This window comes from Plasmodium fragile (assembly GCF_000956335.1).
Source record: "Plasmodium fragile strain nilgiri unplaced genomic scaffold supercont1.18, whole genome shotgun sequence".
In the NCBI taxonomy this organism is placed as follows: domain Eukaryota; phylum Apicomplexa; class Aconoidasida; order Haemosporida; family Plasmodiidae; genus Plasmodium; species Plasmodium fragile.
Genome location: NW_012192598.1, coordinates 206,870 through 231,848, shown reverse-complemented (window position 1 = coordinate 231,848; position 24,979 = coordinate 206,870). Strand labels below are relative to the sequence as shown.

At 41.6% G+C, this 24,979-nt stretch overlaps 4 protein-coding genes across 4 annotated transcripts; 2 read left to right on the top strand and 2 right to left on the bottom strand.

Annotated features, from left to right (window-relative positions):
* Window positions 1–3,027: 3,027 nt before the first annotated feature.
* On the top strand, window positions 3,028–12,220 carry AK88_01988 (pre-mRNA-processing-splicing factor 8; the record flags this gene model as incomplete). The annotated part of the gene is made up of 2 exons (XM_012479623.1): window positions 3,028–3,078; window positions 3,230–12,220. The coding sequence occupies 2 exons, from the start codon at window positions 3,028–3,030 to the stop codon at window positions 12,218–12,220; spliced, it is 9,042 nt and encodes a 3,013-aa protein (XP_012335046.1).
* Window positions 12,221–12,893: 673 nt separating this feature from the next.
* Window positions 12,894–13,777, bottom strand: AK88_01987 (uncharacterized protein; the record flags this gene model as incomplete). The annotated part of the gene is made up of 2 exons (XM_012479622.1): window positions 12,894–13,283; window positions 13,493–13,777. 2 exons carry the CDS (start codon window positions 13,775–13,777, stop codon window positions 12,894–12,896), a joined length of 675 nt encoding a protein of 224 aa, XP_012335045.1.
* Window positions 13,778–14,785: 1,008 nt separating this feature from the next.
* On the top strand, window positions 14,786–16,870 carry AK88_01986 (uncharacterized protein; the record flags this gene model as incomplete). The annotated part of the gene is made up of 9 exons (XM_012479621.1): window positions 14,786–14,822; window positions 15,013–15,332; window positions 15,429–15,546; window positions 15,696–15,837; window positions 15,964–16,006; window positions 16,178–16,305; window positions 16,443–16,492; window positions 16,641–16,705; window positions 16,826–16,870. 9 exons carry the CDS (start codon window positions 14,786–14,788, stop codon window positions 16,868–16,870), a joined length of 948 nt encoding a protein of 315 aa, XP_012335044.1.
* A 614-nt stretch (window positions 16,871–17,484) lies between these two features.
* On the bottom strand, window positions 17,485–24,063 carry AK88_01985 (uncharacterized protein; the record flags this gene model as incomplete). Its single annotated transcript, XM_012479620.1, has 1 exon — window positions 17,485–24,063. The coding sequence occupies one exon, from the start codon at window positions 24,061–24,063 to the stop codon at window positions 17,485–17,487; it is 6,579 nt and encodes a 2,192-aa protein (XP_012335043.1).
* Window positions 24,064–24,979: the final 916 nt, after the last annotated feature.

The following is a 24,979-nucleotide window of genomic DNA, read 5'->3' as shown; positions in this document are numbered from 1 at the left end:
TTTTTTTTTTTTTTTTTTTTACCGACTTAATGTGTACACATTTTACAATTTCACTTGGCACACCTTTGCATGCACATCTGTTTCACACAAGATCGAACACGTCGTTGCTTCCCCCATGTGGTTCCACTTGACCATCCCCGTCTCTCAAGTTGCAGAATTACACGATGAAGCGGTTGCGTGCCGTTGGTACTATGTAGACACTTAAAGGAAGAACCTCAAGGGCTCATGATATAACACCAACTTAGAATAACCACTAAGAGAATTTCCTCAAATGCCTTCATTTTGCACGCAATAATAAAACAGGTTAAACAAAAAAAACAAAAAAAAAAAAGAAATGATCGACGGGGGGATGTACATGCATCGTTTCTAAGTGGGCATACAACTCGTTAACGCTCGGCAACAAGAGTGGGGTGGAGGTCAGCAGGTTTCCTGTTTAAGATTTATAAAAAGGCCATTCGACACTACCCATGTGTCGATTATCAAATCGTTAATTTTTGCAAAGCGCTCAGGAGATTTCCTTTAATATTGTTTAATTTTTTAAATGACCACATCGTGTTCACTTATTTTTACGAGCGTGGAAGGACGCTCTGCGTATGCCGTCACACTCGAGGAATTGTTCCTTTTGCCATTTTTCATGACTTTTTTTTACAAGCCCATGTATTTCATACATGATCGATTCGTCACCATTTGGTTGTCTTCACAGCATTTCGTGTCCCCTGTTTGATGCTGCTATTTGCCTGCAACAATTCTAACGTCTCTCACAAGGCGCAAGTGTGGGGAAGAAGAATACAAGGTAAACATTGCATGATGAAGGCCTGATGATGCCTCGAGGGAAGAAGTCATATGGTTCATTTTTCTCAAGTGAATTATTTTATCACTTTCCCTTCTGACGGATTGTTCCGCATGCATGTCTTTAACATGACATTGCTTGAGCTCACACGAGGTTGTGCATTCTCAAACATGCTAACAAAATAGCGCGGCTCACAGTTTCCTCCTAAATGAACAAACTAAGTGGAAACAGCTCCTCTTAAAAAAAAAAAAAAAAAAATTTCGAATTCATGCTAAGTTGACTTAATTCAATTTAATTTAATTCTTTTTTCCCTTTCCCCTTGATATACACACCAGTGCGTTACACATTCGCATTATGCGTGATACTTAAAGGGGAAACTTCACCGGAGTTCCCTCCATGTGTTTTTTAGTAACGCCTTAAAAGGCGCAAATGGGAGGGGAATAGCAATTTTGGGGAAGGGCTAAAGTATGTACCTCTACATTTGTACCCCCGTGCTATGAAAGTGTAGGCCCTAAAATGGCCAAAAGGGGAGGAGTGTATATTATCACCACAGGCGTTTTTCACAAAAAAGGTTCCGTGAACTAACACATTTGGGAATTTCCATTTCCCCACTGTTTCCCTGTCCTTGCCCTTTTGTCACTTTCATTACAGCCCCAATTTGGGGGAACACATTTGTGCTGGGGTCTGCAAAAATGAATGCGCAAAGAAAGTAATTTGCAAAGAAGGCGAGAAGAGCAGGGGGCAAATACCTTCCCCGCATGGTTGTAGAACAACAAAGGTTGGGACACTGTGCCAGAGCCTACTCCCTCCCCCAGCTGATCATCCTTTTTGCATAGCATATCTGGTGGATCGTGAGTCCCCCCTTTAGCATGTGTAAGCCGTGCAAATTGGGTGTTGTTTTCTTTCCCCCTTCGTGGCATACCCATCCCCTTACCTTTATTTTTAACCTACCCAAAGTGCAAATATCAATTGGGAGGCCTCAAACAGGCGCACAGATTTCAGGCCAGTTTGCTGAAGCCTCATTATTGTATACCCAGTTTGTTGAACACCCTAGGGGAAAAATCATAAGCATGGTATTTTTTTTATTTCCCCTCCATGAAATAGAGGTCCCCCCCATTTATAGCTTGCCATACAGCTGTATACGTATCACATGCTAAGTACAGTTATTATTTATTTCAATTTGTCCGCTTTAATGATGTGTCATGTGAGTTTATTGTTCAGGGGTGTCAGGCCGTCTCACCCGTGTACTTTGCAGATGTAACGCTCATTTTTCATCCATTTGTAGGGTGCACCTTAAAAGTAATTGTGCCCATGGGAAAATGGCAAAAATTGGTAGAGGCAGCTACAGTCTCTTCTTCACCTGCTCTCTTTACCATTTAAACCTTTTCAATCAGCGCTGGGTGCCAGGCACTACGAAGTTTACACTATACCCCTCAAAATATAACGCATATATATATATTTCGAACCATATATACTTAAAAACAGGGAAATATGTTGCTCTCTTAAAAGTGCAAACTTGTACGCGGTTCTTTGCATTCATCAAATTAACAGAGCCACATTATTTTTTCAGAGGAATTTCTTAATGCATGGTCACCAGAACAGTTTTTTTTTTTTTTTTTTTTTTTTTCCTCCAAAAAAAAAAAGTGCATATATATATATGTACCGTGACATATAGCGCATATGCTCATGTAACCTTTTTTTTGTATGTTGCCGCGAATGGCTATCGAAGGAATTGTTTCTGGCGCACGAGTTCGTTACTATGCTGAAAGGGCTTCAACTCAGAGGAGCACTTCTAACCGCAGTCATTTTGCGCAGGCTTCTTCTCTGTGGTCATCAATAGGGCCACACGCATCACGCCCGTCGCATGTATGTTACTCATGTACGGCTTGTATATATACATACCTTTATGCATATGTAACTGCCCATTTGTACGCATATTCTATGTTCGCACAAATGATGGCTCACGCGAGTGAGAAACCTTTTTAATACTATCTCAAGGATAAGCAAAAAAAGAAAAAAATATATGTTTTTCCTTCTTGCGCATAGTCCTTGGTTTATACTCGTCCTGTTCTCTGCTCTGTGTTAAGAGGCCACTGCAAACAAAACACGCGAGAAAAAAAAGCACATGCAAGTGTACCTTGTATGAAAAGGGGGCATACACAGATATAGTACTTCCCACGAGCAGATAGAATTCTCTTGGCAAACTTAACTCAGATAGCGTCCTTCTCCCATCTGAAATGACCAACCATGGTGGGCGAGAACAGCCCGCGGATGATGGCTCGAACGAGGTAAGCAGAGAGAGAGAGAGAGAGAAGGGTACGTGTGCAATGCGCCGCACGTGGATATTGAGTGGTCCATGGTAATTGTGTAGACCATGGTACTCGCATACTCCCCCCCCTTTAACAACCGTTTATCATATTTCCTCCCTCCACACCACAGGGCGAACATCAAGAGAACGGTACAGCCTACCATGACCCAAGCTTAAGTAACACGAACAATTACGAAAATGGCCAAGGGGAAAACGCAGCTAACGGCCCGTCCCCACACGTAGATAACAATGGCATGATCAGAGGCCCAATGCCAAGTGCAGGAATCCCTCCACTACCCAATAATATGAACCTCTTTAGTAACCTCCAGGGTCCCCCCAACAACCTATATTACAACATGGCACAGTATGACATGAACCCTCGTTTGATCGGGCTTCCGGAAAAGGGGAAACACGGCCCCACTGCACCAGGGCCCCCAGGGCCCCCACCGGCAGGACCAGGAGCAATGGGGGACAGCTTTCTGCAGGGCAAGACTGCATTTCCTCCAGGCATGTCGAACTTGCCACCCAACATGATGAACATGCCACCGCTCATGAGCAGCCTCCCCCCAAACATGGCTAACCTGCCGCCCAACATGGCCAACATGCCCCCGAACATGAACTACCTTCCACCTAACATGAACCCCCTCATGCCAAACATGATGAGTATGCCCCCACCTCCCTTCATGATGAAAATGAAAAATCAAATGAATGGCGCTGAACCGGGGATGAATGGTATGCCGTATTACTTCCTCCCCAGTAGGGCACACATGGGCAGCTATGCACAAACAGGAATGGACGACATGACAGATGGGTTCAGAAACAATCTAAACCACATGCCCCCACCAATGTACCATAACGAAACCGGAGGACCAGAAGATTATTATCCCCACTACAATGATGAGGAGGACTACATGCGAGGGGGCAGGAGACACAACGTAGAAGATATGCACGATGAATACATATCACGGAGCGAACGAAGGAAAAGGAGAAGAAGGAGGAGACATCATGACGAAGAAAGCTATTATGCTAAAATGAAATATAACCAAGTGGAAGAAATAACAGAAAAACCAGTCGAGCAGGAGGTCGTCATTCCAGAGCCAACTGAATTTAATGTAGTAAAAGAAAAGGCACGAAAATGGAAAATGATAAATAGTAAAAAATATTCCAAAAAAAAAAAATTTGGAGTCATGGAAGAAAAAGAAGAAATGCCATGTGAACATCTTAGAAAAATTGTTAAAGAACATGGAGACATGAGTAATAAAAAGTACAGATATGATAAGAGAGTATATTTGGGTGCCTTGAAATATGTGCCTCATGCTGTTTTTAAGCTGTTAGAGAATATACCCATGCCTTGGGAACAAATTAAAAACACAAAAGTCATTTATCACATCACTGGGGCGATAACTTTCGTGAATGAAATTTTCGTAGTCATAGATCCTCTATACATTGCTCAGTGGGGAACCATGTGGATTATGATGAGAAGGGAAAAAAGAGATCGGAAGCATTTCAAAAGGATGAGATTCCCCCCTTTTGATGATGAAGAACCTCCCCTCGATTACGCAGATAATATTTTAGATATAGAACCGTTAGAATGTATACAAATGAAGTTAGACAAAGATGAGGACAAAAGTGTTATTGACTGGTTTTACGATTCTAAACCTCTGCTATATAATCGGAACCACATTTTAGGAACTAGCTATAAAAAGTATAAATTGAGTTTGGAACAAATGGGGGTCCTTTACAGATTAGGAAATCAACTCTTTAGTGATTTCCAGGACGATAATTATTTCTACTTATTCAATCTGAAATCCTTCTACACTGCCAAGGCGTTAAATATGGCCATTCCAGGTGGACCAAAATTCGAACCTTTGTATAGGGACATATACGAAGATGATGAAGACTGGAATGAATTTAATGATATTAATAAAATTATTATACGCCAACAAATTAGAACGGAATATAAAATTGCCTTCCCTTATTTGTATAATAATAGACCCAGAAAAATTGCTGTTAGTAAATACCATTCCCCTATGTGTGTCTACATCAAATTGGAAGACATTGATCTCCCCCCTTTCTACTTCGACCTCATCATCAACCCTATTCCATCTTACAAGATTAGAAATTTTGAAAATCCAGAGAAGGACAAAAAACATTTGGATGATTTCTGTCTCATTTTTACAAGAAAGGAGATACACTATCAGAAGGTACATTCCCAGGGAAGAAAAAGAAGTAGCAATTCTAGTCACTCTAAAAATCGCCACAAGGAACATTCCACGGATGACCACGAAAGTGAATATAGTAGTGATGCAAGCGCTGCTAGTAGTGGGCGAGAAGGAAGGACAGCCAATTCCAGACGCAGAAGTGGTAAGGTTAACAAAAATGGAAGGGATAAGTACTCGAGAGAACGAAGAAACAAGCGAGGGGATAAACATTACTCCAGGAGGGACAAAAAAGGGGATTATCACTCCAGCCATGATGAGACCCTCTCAGATGATTACAAGGATGATCGTAACCAGGAGGACAGCGACAGGAGAACATACAAGAATGGTGGTGGTAAAAGTAGAGGCGGAAGGGCTAGCGAGAAAAGCAGCCAACATCACCGCAGCAGCGATGATAATAGCGACACCAACATCTGCAGCAGCAAATATAGGGACGAACATGAGGTGGACAATAGTACCATAGAAAATTACTCTGGGGATAACAGCTCCAGGACGGGCTACCCCAGGAGCGGCAAGAAGAGGAGGAACCCCTACGATGAGGATGGGGATGCGGATGGGGAAGAGGATGAAGATGATAACCGCGAGAATGACGAGGGCACGGAGGAGGATAACCGCGGGTCGAAGCAACCCGAAACAAAACGGGAAGAAGCCACAACTTCGAACAAGCTCAAAATAGTAGTCAAAAATGTGCAGTACGGAATGCTGCCCCTGCTGCACGAGTACCCCCTCTATACGGAAAAAACCATCAATGGAATTCAACTCTACCATGCTCCCTACCCATTTAACAAAAAGTGCGGATACACAAGGAGAGGAATAGATATACCCCTCGTGCAGTCCTGGTTCAAAGAACACATATCGAACAAGTACCCAGTCAAGGTCAGGGTGTCCTACCAGAAGCTCCTCAAATGTTGGGTCCTAAATCATCTCCACTCCAAGAGACCAAAAAGTATGAAGAAAAAATATTTATTCAGAATATTTAAAAGTACGAAATTTTTCCAATGCACAGAAATGGATTGGGTGGAAGTAGGTCTGCAGGTATGCAGACAAGGATACAACATGCTCAATTTACTAATCCATAGGAAGAATTTGAATTACCTTCATCTTGATTACAATTTCAATTTGAAGCCAGTCAAAACGTTAACCACAAAGGAGAGGAAGAAGTCTCGTTTTGGTAACGCCTTCCACTTATGCAGAGAAATCTTAAGATTAACTAAATCGATAGTAGATTCACATGTGCAATATAGGCTTGGAAATATTGATGCGTACCAATTGGCAGATGGCATACAATATATATTTGCCCACGTGGGTCAACTGACAGGAATGTACAGATACAAATACAGACTTATGAGACAAGTAAGGATGTGTAAAGATTTGAAGCATTTAATTTATTATAGGTTTAATACAGGCTCCGTGGGAAAAGGTCCTGGTTGTGGATTGTGGGCACCTTTGTGGAGAGTGTGGATTTTCTTCCTCAGAGGGGTTATACCCTTACTAGAAAGATGGCTCAGCAATTTACTGGCGAGACAATTCGAGGGAAGAGTCTCCAAAGGGATTGCCAAAACGGTTACCAAGCAAAGGGTGGAAAGCCACTTTGATTTAGAACTCAGAGCAGCTGTCATGCATGATATAATCGATATGATACCTGCTGGACTCAAAAATAATAAAGGGAAGGCTAGACTCATTTTGCAACATCTTAGTGAAGCATGGAGATGTTGGAAAGCTAACATACCTTGGAAGGTTGTCGGGTTGCCTCTCCCAGTAGAAAATATGATCATTCGATATATTAAGCTAAAGGCAGATTGGTGGATTAATGCTACTTATTATAACAGGGAGAGGATTAAGAGAGGGGCCACTGTGGATAAAACGGTGTGTAAAAAAAATCTAGGTAGATTAACCAGACTCTGGTTGAAGGCTGAACAGGAAAGGCAACATGAATATTTAAAGGATGGTCCATACGTGACTGGAGAAGAAGCCGTCGCACTTTACACCACGGCAATTCACTGGTTCGAGTCGCGTAAATTTACACACATTCCTTTTCCTCCACTCAATTATAAGCATGATACCAAGTTACTCATTTTAGCGCTGGAAAAATTGAAAGAAACATTTACTGTTAAAAATAGACTTAATCAATCCCAGAGGGAAGAGCTAGGGTTCATAGAACAGGCGTATGATAACCCATACGAAACTTTATCTAGGATAAAAAGGCACCTACTTACCCAGAGAGCATTCAAAGAAATATCCATCTCGTTCCTTGACCTCTACACACACTTAGTACCTGTGTACGAAGTTGACCCTCTAGAAAAAATTACAGACGCTTACTTAGACCAGTATCTGTGGTATGAGGGAGACTTAAGAAATTTATTTCCAAATTGGGTCAAACCATCCGATAACGAACCGCAGCCATTACTAGTGTATAAAATGTGCCAGGGGATAAACAACCTACATAACATTTGGGAAACAAAAAACAATGAATGCTTGGTAATGCTACAAACACAGTTTAGTAAAATATACGAGAAAATCGATTTGACCCTTCTAAACAGATTGTTACGTTTGATTGTGGACCACAACATTGCAGATTACATAACCGCAAAGAATAATACAAACATTACCTTTAAAGATATGAACCATATAAACTCCTTTGGAATTATTCGAGGACTACAATTTTCTTCCTTTGTATTTCAATACTATACCATTATTATTGATTTACTCATCCTAGGGTTAACAAGAGCATATGACATTGCTGGTCCTTATAACGACGTGAACCCTTTTCTGAGCTTTCAGAATGTACGTGTAGAGACCAGACATCCGATCAGACTCTACTGCAGATATGTGGACAAAATTTGGATCCTTTTCAAATTTTCAAATGAAGAATCTAAAGATTTGATTCAAAAATTTTTAACAGAAAATCCTGACCCAAATAATGAAAACATCGTTGGCTATAATAACAAGACCTGTTGGCCAAGGGATTGTCGAATGAGAAAAATGAAACATGATGTTAACCTAGGCAGAGCAACGTTTTGGGAAATCCAAAATAGAATCCCCAGATCATTAACTTCTTTAGATTGGGATCATCATAACACCTTCGTCAGTGTCTATTCGAAGGACAACCCTAATTTACTCTTCACCATCGCAGGATTTGAAGTCCGTATTTTGCCCAAAATAAGGCAACTTTCCTACGGCATTAATATGTATACTACGTATATAAATGAGTATGGAAAGAAGGACCCAAATAATAAAGACGCCGCTTCCACCATAAATGCGGATCAAGCAGGAGGGGGAGAGAAAAACGTGGTCATATCATCCAGCGAAAAGGAAGGTACGTGGAAATTGCAAAATGAAGTTACAAAAGAAATCACTGCAGAGGCATACTTAAAAGTGTCCGAAAATAGTATGAAACGATTTGAAAATCGAGTCAGGCAAATTTTAATGTCTTCTGGTAGTACCACCTTTACCAAAATTGCAAACAAATGGAACACCACCCTCATCGGATTGATGACCTACTTCAGAGAGGCCGTCTTAGACACAGAAGAGTTGTTAGACTTGCTTGTAAAATGTGAAAATAAAATTCAAACTCGTATTAAGATAGGTCTAAATTCGAAAATGCCTTCTCGTTTTCCACCCGTTGTATTCTACACCCCTAAGGAATTGGGTGGCCTGGGTATGCTCTCCATGGGACATATATTAATCCCAGAATCCGATCTACGTTATATGAAGCAAACAGACTGTGGAAAAATTACCCATTTTAGAGCCGGGCTCTCTCACGAAGAAGATCAGCTAATCCCCAACCTATACAGATACATCTCCACCTGGGAAAGTGAATTTCTAGAGAGCCAAAGGGTATGGTGTGAATACGCACTAAAAAGAAATGAATGTCACAATCAAAATAAGAAAATTACTTTAGAAGATTTGGAAGATTCCTGGGACAAAGGTATCCCCAGAATTAACACCCTGTTTCAGAAAGACAGACACACCTTAGCATACGATAAGGGATGGAGAATAAGGCAACTCTTCAAGCAGTATCAAATTATTAAGAGTAACCCGTTCTGGTGGACCAACCAGAGACATGATGGAAAGCTGTGGAATCTGAACAACTATCGAACGGACATGATTCAAGCCTTGGGAGGTGTTGAAGGGATATTAGAACATACGCTATTTAAAGGTACCTTTTTTCCCACATGGGAAGGTCTATTTTGGGAGAAAGCCAGTGGGTTTGAAGAATCTATGAAGTATAAAAAGTTAACCAATGCGCAGAGAAGTGGATTGAATCAAATTCCAAACAGAAGATTTACTCTGTGGTGGTCCCCAACAATAAATCGTGCTAATGTGTACGTAGGGTTCCAAGTGCAGTTAGACCTAACAGGTATATTCATGCATGGAAAAATTCCCACACTGAAAATATCCCTCATCCAAATATTCAGAGCACATCTGTGGCAAAAGATTCACGAGTCGTTAGTGATGGATATATGTCAAGTGTTTGATTTGAATTCGGATCTGCTAGAAATAGAAACGGTACAGAAGGAGACCATCCACCCCAGGAAGTCTTATAAAATGAATAGCTCTTGTGCAGATATTCTCCTCTTTGCCAATTACAAATGGGGTATTTCCAAGCCATCTCTACTCTCAGACGAAGATAATATTTTCTTAAACAATTTAGAAATTAAATCCAACAGCTCGATAGCCCTGGGATCCTATCCTTACACATCTAATCAGTACTGGATTGACATTCAGCTCCGATGGGGAGATTTCGATTCACATGACATTGAGAGATACAGCAGAGCAAAGTTCTTAGATTACACCACAGACAATTTATCCATATACCCTTGCCTCACAGGGGTCCTAATAGGGGTCGACTTGGCATACAACCTATACTCTGCTTATGGAAATTGGTTTAACAATCTCAAACCATTGATGCAAAAGGCGCTGCAAAAAATTATTCAGTCGAACCCATCGCTATACGTGCTGAGGGAAAGAATCAGAAAAGGACTTCAACTATACTCCTCTGAACCCACAGAACCGTACCTAAATACTCAAAACTATAATGAGCTTTTCTCTTCGCAGACCATCTGGTTTGTGGATGACACCAACGTTTACCGAGTTACCATCCATAAGACCTTTGAAGGAAATCTTACCACCAAACCCATTAATGGCGCCATCTTCATTCTGAACCCTAAAACAGGACAGCTCTTTTTAAAAATTATCCACACGTCTGTATGGATTGGACAAAAGCGTTTATCTCAGCTAGCCAAATGGAAAACAGCAGAAGAAGTGGCATCCCTAATTAGGTCTCTTCCTATAGAAGAACAACCAAAACAAATTATCGTAACCAGAAAAGGAATGCTAGATCCGTTGGAAGTGCACTTACTAGATTTCCCTAATATTATAATCAAAGGAACTGAATTGAATCTCCCATTTCAAGCCTTACTGAAACTGAACAAAATAGGAGACCTCATCTTAAAGGCAACCCAGCCACAGATGCTCTTATTCAATTTGTATGATGATTGGCTAAACACAATTTCGTCCTTCACCGCATTTAGTAGGCTAATACTCATACTGAGAAGTTTACACATAAACCCGCAGCAAACAAAAATCCTCTTACAACCGAATAAAAACATTGTAACACAGCCACATCATATCTGGCCCTCCTTCAATAATAACCAGTGGATTAATTTAGAAGTCCAATTGAAAGATCTAATTCTTAATGACTATGCGAAGAGGAACAATGTACATATCGCTTCACTAACTCAGAACGAAATCAGGGACATCCTGTTAGGTATGGAAATAACACCCCCATCTATACAGAGGCAGCAAATTGCAGAACTAGAAAAGAACAATTTGGATAATATAGAGCAACAAATGAAGGTTACAACATCCAAGACGACCACGAAGCATGGAACTGAAATGATCGTCTCAACATTGTCCCCTCATGAACAGCAAACATTCACCACAAAGACGGATTGGAAAATACGATACCTTGCAAATAACTCCCTACTCTTTAGAACCAAAAATATTTATGTCAATAACAGTGCCTTAAAGAGTGTAACTCAGGAAGGAGGTAACAGCGGTATGAATACCATCAGCTCCATTAACGATTATACTTACGTTATTGCAAAAAATTTATTGGAAAAATTCATTTGCATTTCCGATTTGAAAATACAAATTGGGGGATTCTTATATGGTTCTTCCCCACCTGACAACTCCTATGTAAAGGAGATCAAATGCATTCTGATCCCCCCCCAAATTGGCAACTACCAATCTGTTACCCTTTCAAATTATTTACCCTCGAGTAAATATTTGGACAATATGGAACTACTCGGTTGGATTCACACCCAGACCACCAACTGCTCTAACACCTCTAACCACTTAACCACATACGACATGGTTGCACATTTGTCATTTCTACAAGAGTGTAAAGCCAGGAAGAAGAAAAAAACAGATGGAGACTACTCGGATGAGGAAGTCACAAATGAAGATAATGCAAATGATGACAGTGGAGAGTTTTCCAAAGTATGGGACAAAAACAAAACTATAATTCTTACTTGTTCATTTACTCCAGGTAGCTGTACCATCAATGCTTACAAACTAACTGATGATGGGTATGCCTTTGCCAAGAGCAAACAAAATTCAGCTGATCTGTATGCCTACCCAAATGCCAATAATCTGTATGAACAAGTCCAGATACTTCTATCCAATGTCTTTGTTGGTTTCTTTTTAATCCCCGATGATAATATATGGAACTACAATTTGATGGGTATCAAATTTAACAATAATCAAAAATACTCCGCTCTGTTGGACATCCCGCAACCCTTTTACTCCGATATACACAGGCCAAACCATTTCCTGCAGTTTTCCCTGCTTGACCAAAATGACGGGGATGAAGCCGACGTAGAGACGTCCTTCATTTGACAGACAACACCCTATGCAAGAAAAGGGCCATCCCAACGCGTTGCTCTAATTCATCAATTTTCTTATCGATCTTGTATTTTTATATGTTTATATGTTTATGTGTGCACCGTGGTTTTTTCCCTCACCCCCTGTGTTGCTGCCACCTTTGTAACACACCCCCATTTTTTCACAACTTCTCCAAAAAAAAAAAAAAAAAAAAAAAAACAGCCAACAATAGGCTACTCTGTATAAGGAGGAGGCCCAATTAAAGGGAGCTTCTTGCCCTCCCATCGTTTAATTAATTAAAAAAAAGGTTGAGAATTTCAAATGAAGCGGCAGTACGTCCACTTGGCGGTGTTATTGCCACCATTAGGACAATACAAACAAATGAAAACTAGCAAAAAAAAAAAATTTTATATAAAAAATAAATAAATGAATGATCCAAACAATGTAACTTGAAAAAGGATTGCCATAAGGGCAGCAAATATACTATCCCATGGGTTACGCCCTCCTTTTGCGAACCGTGCGCAGAAGGGCTCTTAACATGGTAGCACTTCAGGAAGGCTCATCCAAGTGAGTCACTTCCCTTGTACCAATTATTGCGCCTAATTTAATGGTGGAAAAAAAAAAAGAAAAAACACTCGTGTGCTCTCCCTGTCGTCACTTCAGCTATTTTTGGCCCCCGTCTCCGCCTCTAATTGCTGAGAACCTTCTTCCTTTTGGTGTTGTTTAAAATGTCAGCCAATTCTGGCTCCTCCGTTTTTCTCTTCTTGGACACATCTTCATTCACGCTGGGTCCCTCTTCTTCTTCTATACTGCTTAGTGAGAACTGTAAAAATTCATCGAAGGTGTTATGCGGCGTGGAGCATGTCCACCTTAAATTCTTGGCCAGCACGGAGACGCAGAAGTAGTTGTTTATATCATTTTGGAGAATATTCTTCTGATGCATTTCCAAATTGTTCACTTGATAATAATGCTCGTACATGGGGGCGAAATTGAGGAACTCCCCGTCGTCTACATTTTGGTAAAGCTCGCGGGAAAAATTGGTGAAGTTTTTTATTTCAAGGCATTTGGAGCAGTAGGCCTAAACGGGGGAGAAGCGTGTACGGGGTTAGCGTTAACGAGACGTGATTTGCATCTCATTTGTGAGGTGCATGTTGCGGGTATACCCACTCCACACGTGGTTCGCACACAATCTGGGCACATATGCAACCGCCCAGACGAAGACACGGAAGTAAACATTTGCGTGTTCTCCTTTTGTTTTTTATTTTCCCTCCCCTCTGCGTCACTTACCTCAATCCTGCGAAATAGAAACGTTGTGTTGTTTACGTCAATCTCATAAGCGAGAAACGGAGTGAAGACATCAATTCGTGCCGAACAAACATCGCACTTCTTCTTTCTCTTCTTTAACTCTATCAAAGTTTGGCTCAACTTTCTTTTTAAATCTTTCGAAAAAATATTAAAAATTTCGTACACTGTTTTTTTTATGGGAAATATTTTCAAGTCAAACTTTAGCTTCCTCTTGTTCAGGTGATTAACTGAAGCTTTTAATTTTTCTTTTATAATTCGCTCGTTCATTTTGGGGTACTGGCGATTGACATATTATCTGGTGGAGAAAGTAGCAAGCCTTTTCTCGTTGTGGTTGTCGTGGGGACACTAACGGGAACAGTACGCTCGGTGAGAGGATACCTTTAGAGCATTCATTTACAAATAATAATCAGAGGAGGGGGGTTGCATTTTTGCTCCTATCTCTGGTCAGCAGCTGGTCGTTGCTTGAGCGTTGCGGGGGAAAGGCGTTCTCACAGGAACTTGTCAAATGGCAAAAATGGCACGAAGCATCGTCAAACCAGGGAAAGGAGCAAACTACCAAAGAAATGACGCGGTACTAATGACGTTCGCTCCAACTTTCGGGGGTTGCCTGGAAAGGATGTTGCTCCATTTGGAGAATCGCTTGGCTAAAAAATGGTGGACTTATGAAAAAAAGAAGTTAAAGGTTGGGGTCACTTTTTCAGCTTCCATAAGGGTTTCCTCAAACTATGTTTTGCCGCTCAGTATTAACAACAGGCAAAATTTTGCCGCCTTAGAACAACGGAGAAATTTTTGTCACCCTTGCCTTTATTTGTTATTTATGTATTTTTTTTTTTTTTTTTGGCGCTTTCTCGTTGCTGCGGTGGGTCAGCGGTAGATCGTTTTTTTTTTTTTTTTTTTTTCCGTCGAAAAGGAAAGTTCCTATTCCTTCCCCCTTTACTTTTAAACAATAATGAGGATGCCCAATTTGTGATAAAATTTACAAAATGAAAAAAGAAGGCGTAACAAGCGCTTTCACACAGTAATTTAAAAAAAAAAAAAAAAAAAAAACTAACAGGACCGCATGGCATACAAATACCCCCTTTAATTGTGGCTCTGTTTACCAAGAATATACAAATTTCCCAATTTTTTTGAAAGCCATAATTGTTTTGTCCCTTATGCTGCAAATATCGCCTCGAAATTGCGAACCTTTAAGGACTTAAAAAAAGAAATTGGTCAAATTGTTTTGAGTCTCCCCCTGTGCTGTTGTACATATCATATCCATTTCTCCAAGGGAAGATGAAAACGTTAACCGAGGCCGAACAAAAGTTTTTAAGTAATTTTTATATTTCCATATAACTGTGACAAAGACAGTCTACTCCTGTGCTGCATGAGCATTATATGCACACGTATATGTGTTTATTTTTTGGGGGGGATAACAAACGCTAGACGCGCAGGCAGGTGTAGGGGTACCAATGCACACTTTTTCCTACTGCACATTTCCCCCACTGTCCCCTTTTTTGCAGATCACGACTGGGTAAACGACAAAAAATGGAAACTCTACTTAAGCAATTTATACCCCTCCCCATCCATACACAATATTGAGAAATACAAAAAAAAATATTTTCAGAAAAATGTCGACAGGAATCTCGATGTCAATGCCAGTTTTGGCACTGAGGCCGCTAAGGAGGAAACGCCGCAGCCCCCCAATTTTCAAGCGCATGGCAACAAGGGCTACACATACACAGGGCAGGTTCCCCTGATGACTTTTTTCTTCAGCACGTTCGTCCTATGCGTTAGTCTCTTTTACTTTGTGTTGCTGTCCCTGAACTTGAGTTTGTACAAGGTAGGAGAGGTAGTGTAGCTGGGACGCTGCAGTAGTCTCATCCTTGCATTGCCCTAACGATGCACCACATTTACACCCCCTTACACCACTCCGCAGAAAATGGGCACCTTTATGAGCCTCTCCTACTTTTGCGCCTTCCTGAGTTTGCTGTACACGGAATACAAAACGCAGAGGCACAATTTCTCCCTCGTACAATTCTTCTCGAGCGAAAAGGGTACGCCTATACAGGCAGTAAAAAGTGGACCGAAAAGCGGACACCACATGGAAGAATATAATTTATTATCACATATCTTCCCCGCCAATTTAACCAAAATTGTTGTCCCCCCTTCATTTTTTTTTTTTCATTGTCCCCCCCTTTTTTAGGCCAGTACTTGTCCTACTCCATGATATTATTTTTCATCAAGGACGCCGTGCTGATATTTTTGCCAATTTTTTTTACCCTCTTAATTAATTCGTACTTAATGTATAAACAGATTAAGCCCCTGTTACCCCCCGCAATTCAAAGGTAGTGTAGACCGTGCAAGCAGAGCAGAGACAAGCAAAGCAGCGCAACAGCGCGATAGCGCAACATCGCTTTTTACAGTTCACCACTCTGGTCACATTATTTCCCCCCTTGCCACCTCCTTCACAGGAATTACTATCTTAACAAAATTGTATCCTACTTGGATCACACGGTGAGAATATGTTTATGCACATCTAGCTGTGGCACCAACCAAATTAAACCATGACAGACTTTCGAACAAGGAAACTCGTTTGAGGAGTGTCATTTGTTTTAACCGTTTTTCACTGTCCCCCATTTTCACCTCTCATCATGTCTTACACCTTTTTGCCTCCCGTTTGAGCAGATCCTGAACGTGTATTTGATGCGAGCCAACATTGAAATTTACAATTTAGTTTTCATAATCATTTGTCTCTTCCTGAAAAGAGTCAGTCTCCTGAATTTGATCATTTACCTGCACTTCTTCAAGCTCAAGTAAGACCAATCGTTTTTCAAATATGGAGCGGCACCACTCACCAAGGAGGAGGAAGGATAAAAATGTGTTTCATTTTGTCACACTTGCTAGACGGCCATGTTAAAAATATATATATTTTCCCCCCTATGCTACTTAGGTATAGCTCCTCGGATTCGTATTTCCACGCCTGCTACTCGAAGAACGGAGGTAAGCTTGTGCGTCCCGGTTGCGGAATGTGTGTAATTTGGCCATGCGCACTTTTTTGAGAGCTTGTCCCGGCGTCCACTTTAGCCGCCCAGCTTTTTTAGCGGTATATTTTAATGTCCATTTCTCCCTCGGTGTCCTCCCCCTGCAGAAATGATCAGACAGTGCTTGTCGCACCCCATGGTCCCCAAGTCCTTTTTGGGCATATTCAACAAGGTAACTAACGAGGGAGTACATCCCCATGATGCGCGGTTAACCCGTTCGGCTATATGCCGTACACCCCCCGCACACACTCATGAGATGTTGCTTTTTCAACCCCTTTGTTACCCCTCGCAGGTGTCCCACTACTTTAACGCCTACCTCAGTTACACACGCAGGTAGACGGCGTGCAACTGTTTGGATTACTCGTATGTTATATAACTCCCCACTTTACGATTATCCTTTTTTTTTTTTTTTTTCCTAATTTTATTTATTTTTTTTTTTTGAACAATAATAATTTTTTTTTTATGTAATGAAGAAAATAAAAAACTATACACAATTAAGTTACTGTTAAGTTAATTTAAAAAATGAATAAAAAAAAATAAAAAAAAATAAAAAAAATAAAAAAAAAAAAAGACTTGACGAAAGCAATTTTGTCCAAGTTTTGGCCAGCGGGGCCTCGAACCATATTTTCTAAAATGCATTTGTACCATGCAGTGCCGAATTCTAATCACCTTGTTTTTCATCCACATACATTTTTACAAAAGGGGAAAAATCGCGATAAATAAAATGCACAAAAACAAGGGAATTTTTTTTTTTTTTTTTCGTCACAAATGAGAAAGGCATCACACAATTTCGCTTATGCTACTAAAAAGGGTAAAACACACACAAGAAGTTACAGATGCAACGTCTTGACGACAGGACATGCGCATACTGAGTACGGATTAACACAAGTCACATCGCCATGAACACTGCCCCCCCTGTTTTTATACCTACACTCACAGTGTGTAACACACCTACTCAAAGTCACTCTTCTTTCCTCCATCGTAACTGCCGGGGTGCCTGCCCCCCTCGCCACTATTTGAATACATATTATTAAGGGACATTTCCATTTCAAAGGAACTTCCGTTCATTTCGGAATTTGTCAGGGCACACTCCAGGAAGAAATTACCCTCCTTATGAATAAACGTGTCGTCGTCCACATGTGTTATCAGATTATTTATGTAACTATTATTGTTAAGCGAATTTAATTTCCTCATGCAGTTTTTCTCCAATTCGTTGTTTTCTCTAGCTGCAGAATTTATCTTCAGGTCGTCATCGTCCTCGTCGTCGTCCTCCTCCTCCTCATCGCCGCTGTCCTCTTCATCATCCTCCTCGTCGCCGTCCTCTTCATCATCGTGAAAATCATTTCCACCAAAAGCTACTTCCCCTGTTCCCTGCGTGTTTGGGGATCCATTATTAGCATCATTTCCATTCACGTTCATACGACCACCAACTCGGCCTCCTGCTCTCCTTCCACTGCCATTGACGTCGTCACCACCACTAATCATGTCGTTGCTACTTGACAGGGGAATCTCCGGAGTCACTCTGTTCTTGGATCGGTTATCACTATCAGTTTGGTCGTGCACACATACCTTGTCTATGTCTTCCTCACTAATAAAAATTTTTCTCTTTAAGGAGGCCTCTTCATTTGAGTCATTCCTCTCCGACTCGTTTGTACTGTTCAGTTCCTTCACGTTATGTACCTCTTCGTCATTCTTTTTTGCATTTTTCACCCCACAACGAGTAGTATTATGGTTGGCCTTTTCACTTCCGCTGTGCCCACTGGAACTCTTTCCGCTGGCCTGGCTGTGGGTTCCCCTTCTATTTAGGCTCTCACTGGATTGGTAATTCTCCGAGAAGGCCATACCGCTGCTTTGCCCGCTAGAAGGACTGGCACTTTCGCTTGAAACTACACCGTTATTGTCCTCCCTTTTGTTGTTACCCCCCGGGCCTTCCACTTCATTCCCCTTTTTCCTCAAACCGGAACAGGACGAATAGTCCTTACCGTCTACACCACTCATGGGGCTGCTCCAGTGATTTACACCCTCTGCAGGCTTCCTCTGCCTCTGCAAGCTCAACCCACTTTTCCCTAATTGGTTGCACATGAAAGGGTTCAACTGCCTGATTTTTGGAATGAGGCCACCACGTCCATCCTCCTTATACCTCTCTTCTTCACGTCTATCATTTTTTGTCTCCTTCCTCACGCAGTGCATGTCTGATATGGAATTGGGCTGGTTCAAAGTGTTCACCGTGACGTCACTCTGTACGTTGCTGCTGTCATCAGAGTGGATGGTACAATCCCGATTGCGGTTTCGATTACGGTTACCTTTTTGTTTTCGCGCCTTGCCCCTTTTATTGCTTCCTTTGTTCTTCGCGTTGTAACTGCCACTATGTGTTCCTTCTACGTTTTGCGCTTTGCCGCCGTGCCTTCTTTCCTTCGCACCCGAGGTGCTCTCACCATCCTCATCCGGCATAGTAGTGTCGCCATCGCTGTTGGTCCTATCAACCGCATTTCCATCCTCATTCTTGTCCGCATTATTTGCCTCATTTTCCCGACCGGCTACATCCAGTCCAGATGCCCTTATCAAACCATCCTTTTTTTTGCCCTTCTTCGTAACTCTACCATTAGAAGCTCTACTTGGGAGTTGCCTTCCCCCCTCATGCACATCGTCCTCGTGCCTTCCTTCACTCGCGAATCCATTTGTGTCTTCTCTCTTGTGGGAGATGCAATCCGCTTTGCCCCTTCGCTTCACAAGCTCCGCCTGCTGGCTGCTCCTCCCTGCAGCACACGATTTACACCCCTTGCACTTCTTCCCCTTCTTGTGTTTGTGCACTGATGGGGAAGGGTCATCCCGATAGCTGTAGTTGGCCGATCCCCTCCCAACGTCGCAACTGACATAGGCTTTCCTGCGCTGAACAATTAGCACATTTTCTTTTACCTTACTAACAAGGCAGCTATTCTGTTCGTACTTCATCATATCGTTTGAGAGGTCGTAGTAAATGTTCGTCTGTCTCTGGTCACCTCGGGTCGGTTCCCTCTCGTTGAACGATTCCTTCGCGTGTGATGATTCTTTTGCGCGCGATTTGCCGCAGTTGCTCTCAGACAAACTGACAACCGTTGCGTTCGAAATAGCCTGTTCATTGTTCATTTCGCATACGCCCTGGAACCCCTCCTCTCTGCTTCTCCTTCTAGTGTAGCTGCTAACACCTGCGCTGTGCAACGTACCATCCGTCGTTCGCACCACACCGCGCTCATTTCCACCCCTTGCGCTTCCACCTTTAGCCCTTCCATTTGGCCCTTTCACCGAGCCGTCTGCCGCTGCGTGAGGCAAGGTTGGAACGGTGGAAGTAGAATTGTTATTCCCACTGTCATACTCACGAACGTGGTGATGATGGTTACCCCTTCCGTGGTCGCTCCTGATGTTGTGCACCTGCATAACATCCTCGTAAGTATCACTAATGGAAGTATTATTATAAATCGAGGAGCTCCCATTGCCCACATTCATCTTCCTCGCCCTGCTCGTTTCATGGTCATATATATACAGGTTGTACGAATTGTCCATGTTCCTTCGTTTGCTCAAATTAGCAGACTTCAATCTTTCGTAGGTCCCTTTATCCATTTTTTGGTAATAGGCATAAGGGTCGGAAGTAACCAGGTTGTAAAAATATTCTAGGATAAAATTGTAGAAGCATCTGAACCCTATGCTTTCATCATAACCATGTATTTCTTTAACACTAAGTCCTGAGAGGTACTCCACGATTTCCTGACTTATCAACTGTCCTGGTACCAACACGGGGAATCCTGGAGGATATGGAATGATGAAACTAGCCGAAACGATCAACTCATTTTGTCTTACTCGTTCTTTCAGGTCAGCCATTAAAATATATTCTACATAATCTTCCTCATAAGCTAAGTAAAAAGCCTTCCTCAAATCTCCTTCCCTATTAAATATACTAGTGTTAGAATATCTTTTCTTGAACAAGGGGTGGAACTCACTAAACTCAGACAGGTCAATATAATTCGAAACTAAATTGTATACACTGTCGTTAAACTGGTTTAAATCTCTTTCATTAAACAGACTCTTCTTTTGGTCCAGCTCCTGCGATATGAGTGACAAACAACTCCTCAAGAAGAGGCAAGAAGAACCCGTCGTTCCAATATTCGTTTGAAACAGCACACTGTTGATGGAAGTTTTATTTATTTGAATTCCGTACTTATCCATGAGCCACTTCACCTTAAAGGTATCTCCATCAATTCCTGAGTAACCAGTGAAGAGAGTAATTCTTGTCGGGTCCAACACAAATTCATCTTCGCTCAACCAGGAACACTCAAAATATTCCAGGAAATTCTTCACGCCCGTTGAGTAGGAGGAACTGTTATAATTTCTACCATGCTTATCTTGTACAAAACTCAGATTTTCATTTTCGCTATTCAGGATGATGCTCCCATTATTACTGTCGTCCATCGTTCCAGAAGTTCCGCCCTCTTTTCCATTTCGATCATCTCTTCGCATTTTTCGCCTGCTCATTTTTGCACCACCACGAGGGTCATTATTTCCAAAGTCGTTTAGGCCCCCCTCCGCTGCGCTATTGTTATTCGTGGAATCCCCCAACATGAGCGAATTGCGCAGTACATGATTTGTGCACGCATTTGTATCATTTACGCATTCGTGAGAAGACATGTTGCTACTCTGTAGTGGCTGCTCATATTTTGTAACGCTTCCACCTCTCCTGGCCCTGCGCACTGCTCTGGAACGCTGCTCCTTTGTAGTAGTGCTTCCCTTGCCCTGATTGTTCGACACACAAGAATACGTCCCATTAGCACTCCCTTTCGAGTCAGTAGAATAGCCCTCCTTGGTACACTTGTTCTTCCGCTGCATGTACAAATTATGACACTGTCTCAAACTATCAGGTATTAAGTCTTCAGCATTTAGGGTTCGGAAATATCGTGAAATCATAGGGTCCTCACTTAGTTCCTTTCTAATAAGCAGAGCTGCTTCCACTTGCTTCTCCACTAAGCCATATCCTTCCAGTTCCATTTGAGCCCTTCCTGCATCTAACGTGGCCAGTATTTGATAATTCGGCGAGGTCGACATATGGGTGTAGTATGCTTCCTTAAATGGGGTGTAAGCATGTGATTCGAAATTGTCGTCGCTAATCAAAATGACACTACCTTGTCTGAGAGACGTCAACGATTTATGAATGGACTGTGTTGCATATACCCTCACTTTGTATTCATCCGGATTAGGGTACAACCTCGTTTTTAGAAGCATTTCCGCTGATACCTCGTTTAAGCTCTTTACATTTCCAAACTTCCTCAACAGCTTCTTATGCACCTTGTGGTAAATCCTCTTCTGCTCTGGGTTCCTCATTTTATCCGCAACAGTCATGGCCGTTCTAAATTTCAGTATGGGATGAAAACATGCGTAAGCAAACCAAGCTTCGTCAAACAGGAAAATTAAATCGGGCTTAATGGCTAGGCATTCTTCTATGACCCTTTTTACATTGTACACAATTCCATCAAAAGTACAGTTGGTCAAAATGATCAATTTAACCAAGTGCAGTTTGTTACTATTTCTATATTCTAAAAGCGTCTTCTTAATTACATATATCGGTACTGCACCATATATTCCGTATCTCGACACCGGGTAAGGATCTAAGTAACATGGTAACGCTTGACTTAGAACAAATCCATAATGATGTGATTTATGACAAGCTCTATCCACTAGGATAATATCTCCTGGCCTCACCAATGCCTGCATCACTATCTTATTCGAGCTGGATGTTCCATTTGTAACGAAAAAACAGTACTTGCTCCCATACGCCCGTGCAGCCATTATCTGTGCTTCCTTTAATGACCCATGTGGATCTAGCAGAGAGTCTAACCCTCCACAGGTCGCACTTGATTCTGCTTTAAATAAATTTACACCATAAAAGTCAAGGAGCGATTGTATCCATCTACTTCTTCTCACACTATTCCCTTTGCTAATGGCTAGAGCATGAAAAACACCAATAGGTCTCTCGGCATATGCTTTCAAGGCGTTAAAAAATGGAGTCTTTATCTTCTTCTTTACTCCATCCAGGATGGATTCGTGCAAATCGCTGTGGTCATCGTGTGTGGTGAAAATTCTAATTATCTTGTTATTCACAGATTGTAGCTTATCCAGCGTAATGGAAGTGCACACGCAAAAAATGTCCACGGAACTTCTAATATAAGCAATGCTCTTAATCAGGATCACTAAGCTGTTATATCCCTTCTTCATCTGCTCCAAGGGCGCAGCCACAAGTTGTTCATAACCCAGGACGAAGTTTCCTATATCGAATTTGTAGTCTTTCATAAGCAAGTTCGTTCCCTTCTTGTGCTCATTCAGTACAGTGCTTCCGCTGCTGTTAGGGTTGTTATGGTTGTTAGCGCTTGGGGAGCTTGCGCAGTGCCCGTTCCCGTAATGGCTGTTCCCGCCGCAATAATTATTGCAAACGCTCCCATTGTTACCGTTGCACCCATGACAATTGGACAGAATCATATTACGCATGGCGTCCCTGTTGTTCGAAGACGATCCGTTATGCACGCTGTGCGTAAACTGAGGGGGCTTCATCTGGGCGCCGCCATTTACCATTCCACACTTCAGCACATATGGAGACACGGCCCCGCCGCATTTGTTGTTCACGGAGTTCTCTTCATTGAAGTTGTAAAATTCAAATCTGTCCCTTTTGTAATCTTCATCAATGGCTAAATTGTCCACCAGCACAACAGACAAAATCTGTGAGTTTATCAAGCAAGCCAGGAGAGCCTCTTTTGCGTTGCTCACTTCGATAATTTTGTACTCCAAATTTTTATTATTATTTTGGTTGGACAATCTGTTCTGTTCATACTGTAGAATTTTGTTCAGTTCGCATGCCAAGTCGGAATTGTAATTGTTGCTGTTCTCATCTCTCCTAGAGGAAACAATCAATGTGTAAAAAAAAGGATTTTCTTCAGTCACTTTTCCTGTGGTTACAGACAAACTGGATAAAATTTCTCCAATTTTATTTGACACTTCTTTATATTTCTTATCATTTATTAGGCTCACAATGTCTTGTAAATTGTTCGTTGCTTCTTCCCCCCAATAGACTTCTACTTCCATCAGGCAATTTATTATGAAGTAAATCAGCTCTGCGTTTACATTGTTCACATACAGCATTAGTGCTTCCCACAATTTAATTCTCAGTGAACAAACATTTGTGGCGTTGTTAATGTTCAGGTATTTTTCAATTTCTTCAATTCGGTCATATTTGTCTCTTTCCATTTTTCCCTGCTGTTTCCTTTTTTGCTCTCCTCGGTGTGGTGGCAAGTGCTGATGGAGAGGTGTATTTAGGTATGCGGCATTGCCAGCGCCATTGTCGATGGGATCCACTGAGACATCAACTCCTTCACTTGTCACATCATTGCTCATTATATAATCGTTTTGCATCCCTCCATTCTTCAGGAACCTGTCCGGAGCACTTTCGTTTAGATCGTTGTAGTGCACTGAGTTCTTGTCGCCATAAAAGATGGCATCGTTAGCAGAATTCATTTAATAATTTTTGTTTTTTTAAAACTCCTTGGAAATGGCCAACAACGGGGTTAACAGGTGTTTGCTCTCTGTGTAACGGTGTTATACGAAGCGATGCCTTACGCCTCTGTACAAATTCACATGTATTGCAATGGCACGTGGTGTGTGTGACCCTTCGAGCATACCGCGCGGTGTAGCCGTTATCTATGCAGCGACGCTAAAAAAAAAAAATGCTTCCCCTCAGCGGAACACTCTCTTGTGTCCTCTAGTTTTCACAGCGAGGGGAACACATAAACACGCAGGTGCCCAACATATGGCGGTTTTCACATGAGTTGATTTTTGCATGCACTTAAATCGTTGCACAGGTGGCTAGCGCTGACTGTTCCTTTCGGCAACAAAAAAAAAAATTCATCAAAAGGTTGATTTTTTCTTATTCGTTGTTTTCACCAGGGTTGTGGAATTAGCGCGGCGAAATCGCAGATCAGTTACGGACGGAGGCATCTGTCAGACGAGGATTCGCAACAAAGCGCAGTTGTCTTACATCCAAATTGGCCACATGCACAGGCAAATAATTTGTGTTTAAATTAAAGGCCGTTCGGTACGGAATAAAAGGCAAAGTAACAAAACGAAAAAAATTATTATACACGAAAGTAGTTATGCAAGTACTAGTAATATAAGCATATTGTTTTCCGCTATATATTTGTACAGTATTGCAAATGCTTATATATATATATATTTATTAACAGTTATGTACTTGACGCGAGTCCCAGCAAGGTTGTAGGCGTCATGTCCTGGGCTCAAAATTTTCACTCAACAACCAAAGCGCGCGTAATCATTCGCGCAGGGTATACATGAGCTCATTTTATTCATTTATTTTATTTTATTATTTTTTTTTGTGGATTTTCCATCTTTTTTTTTTTTTTTTTTTTTTTTTTTT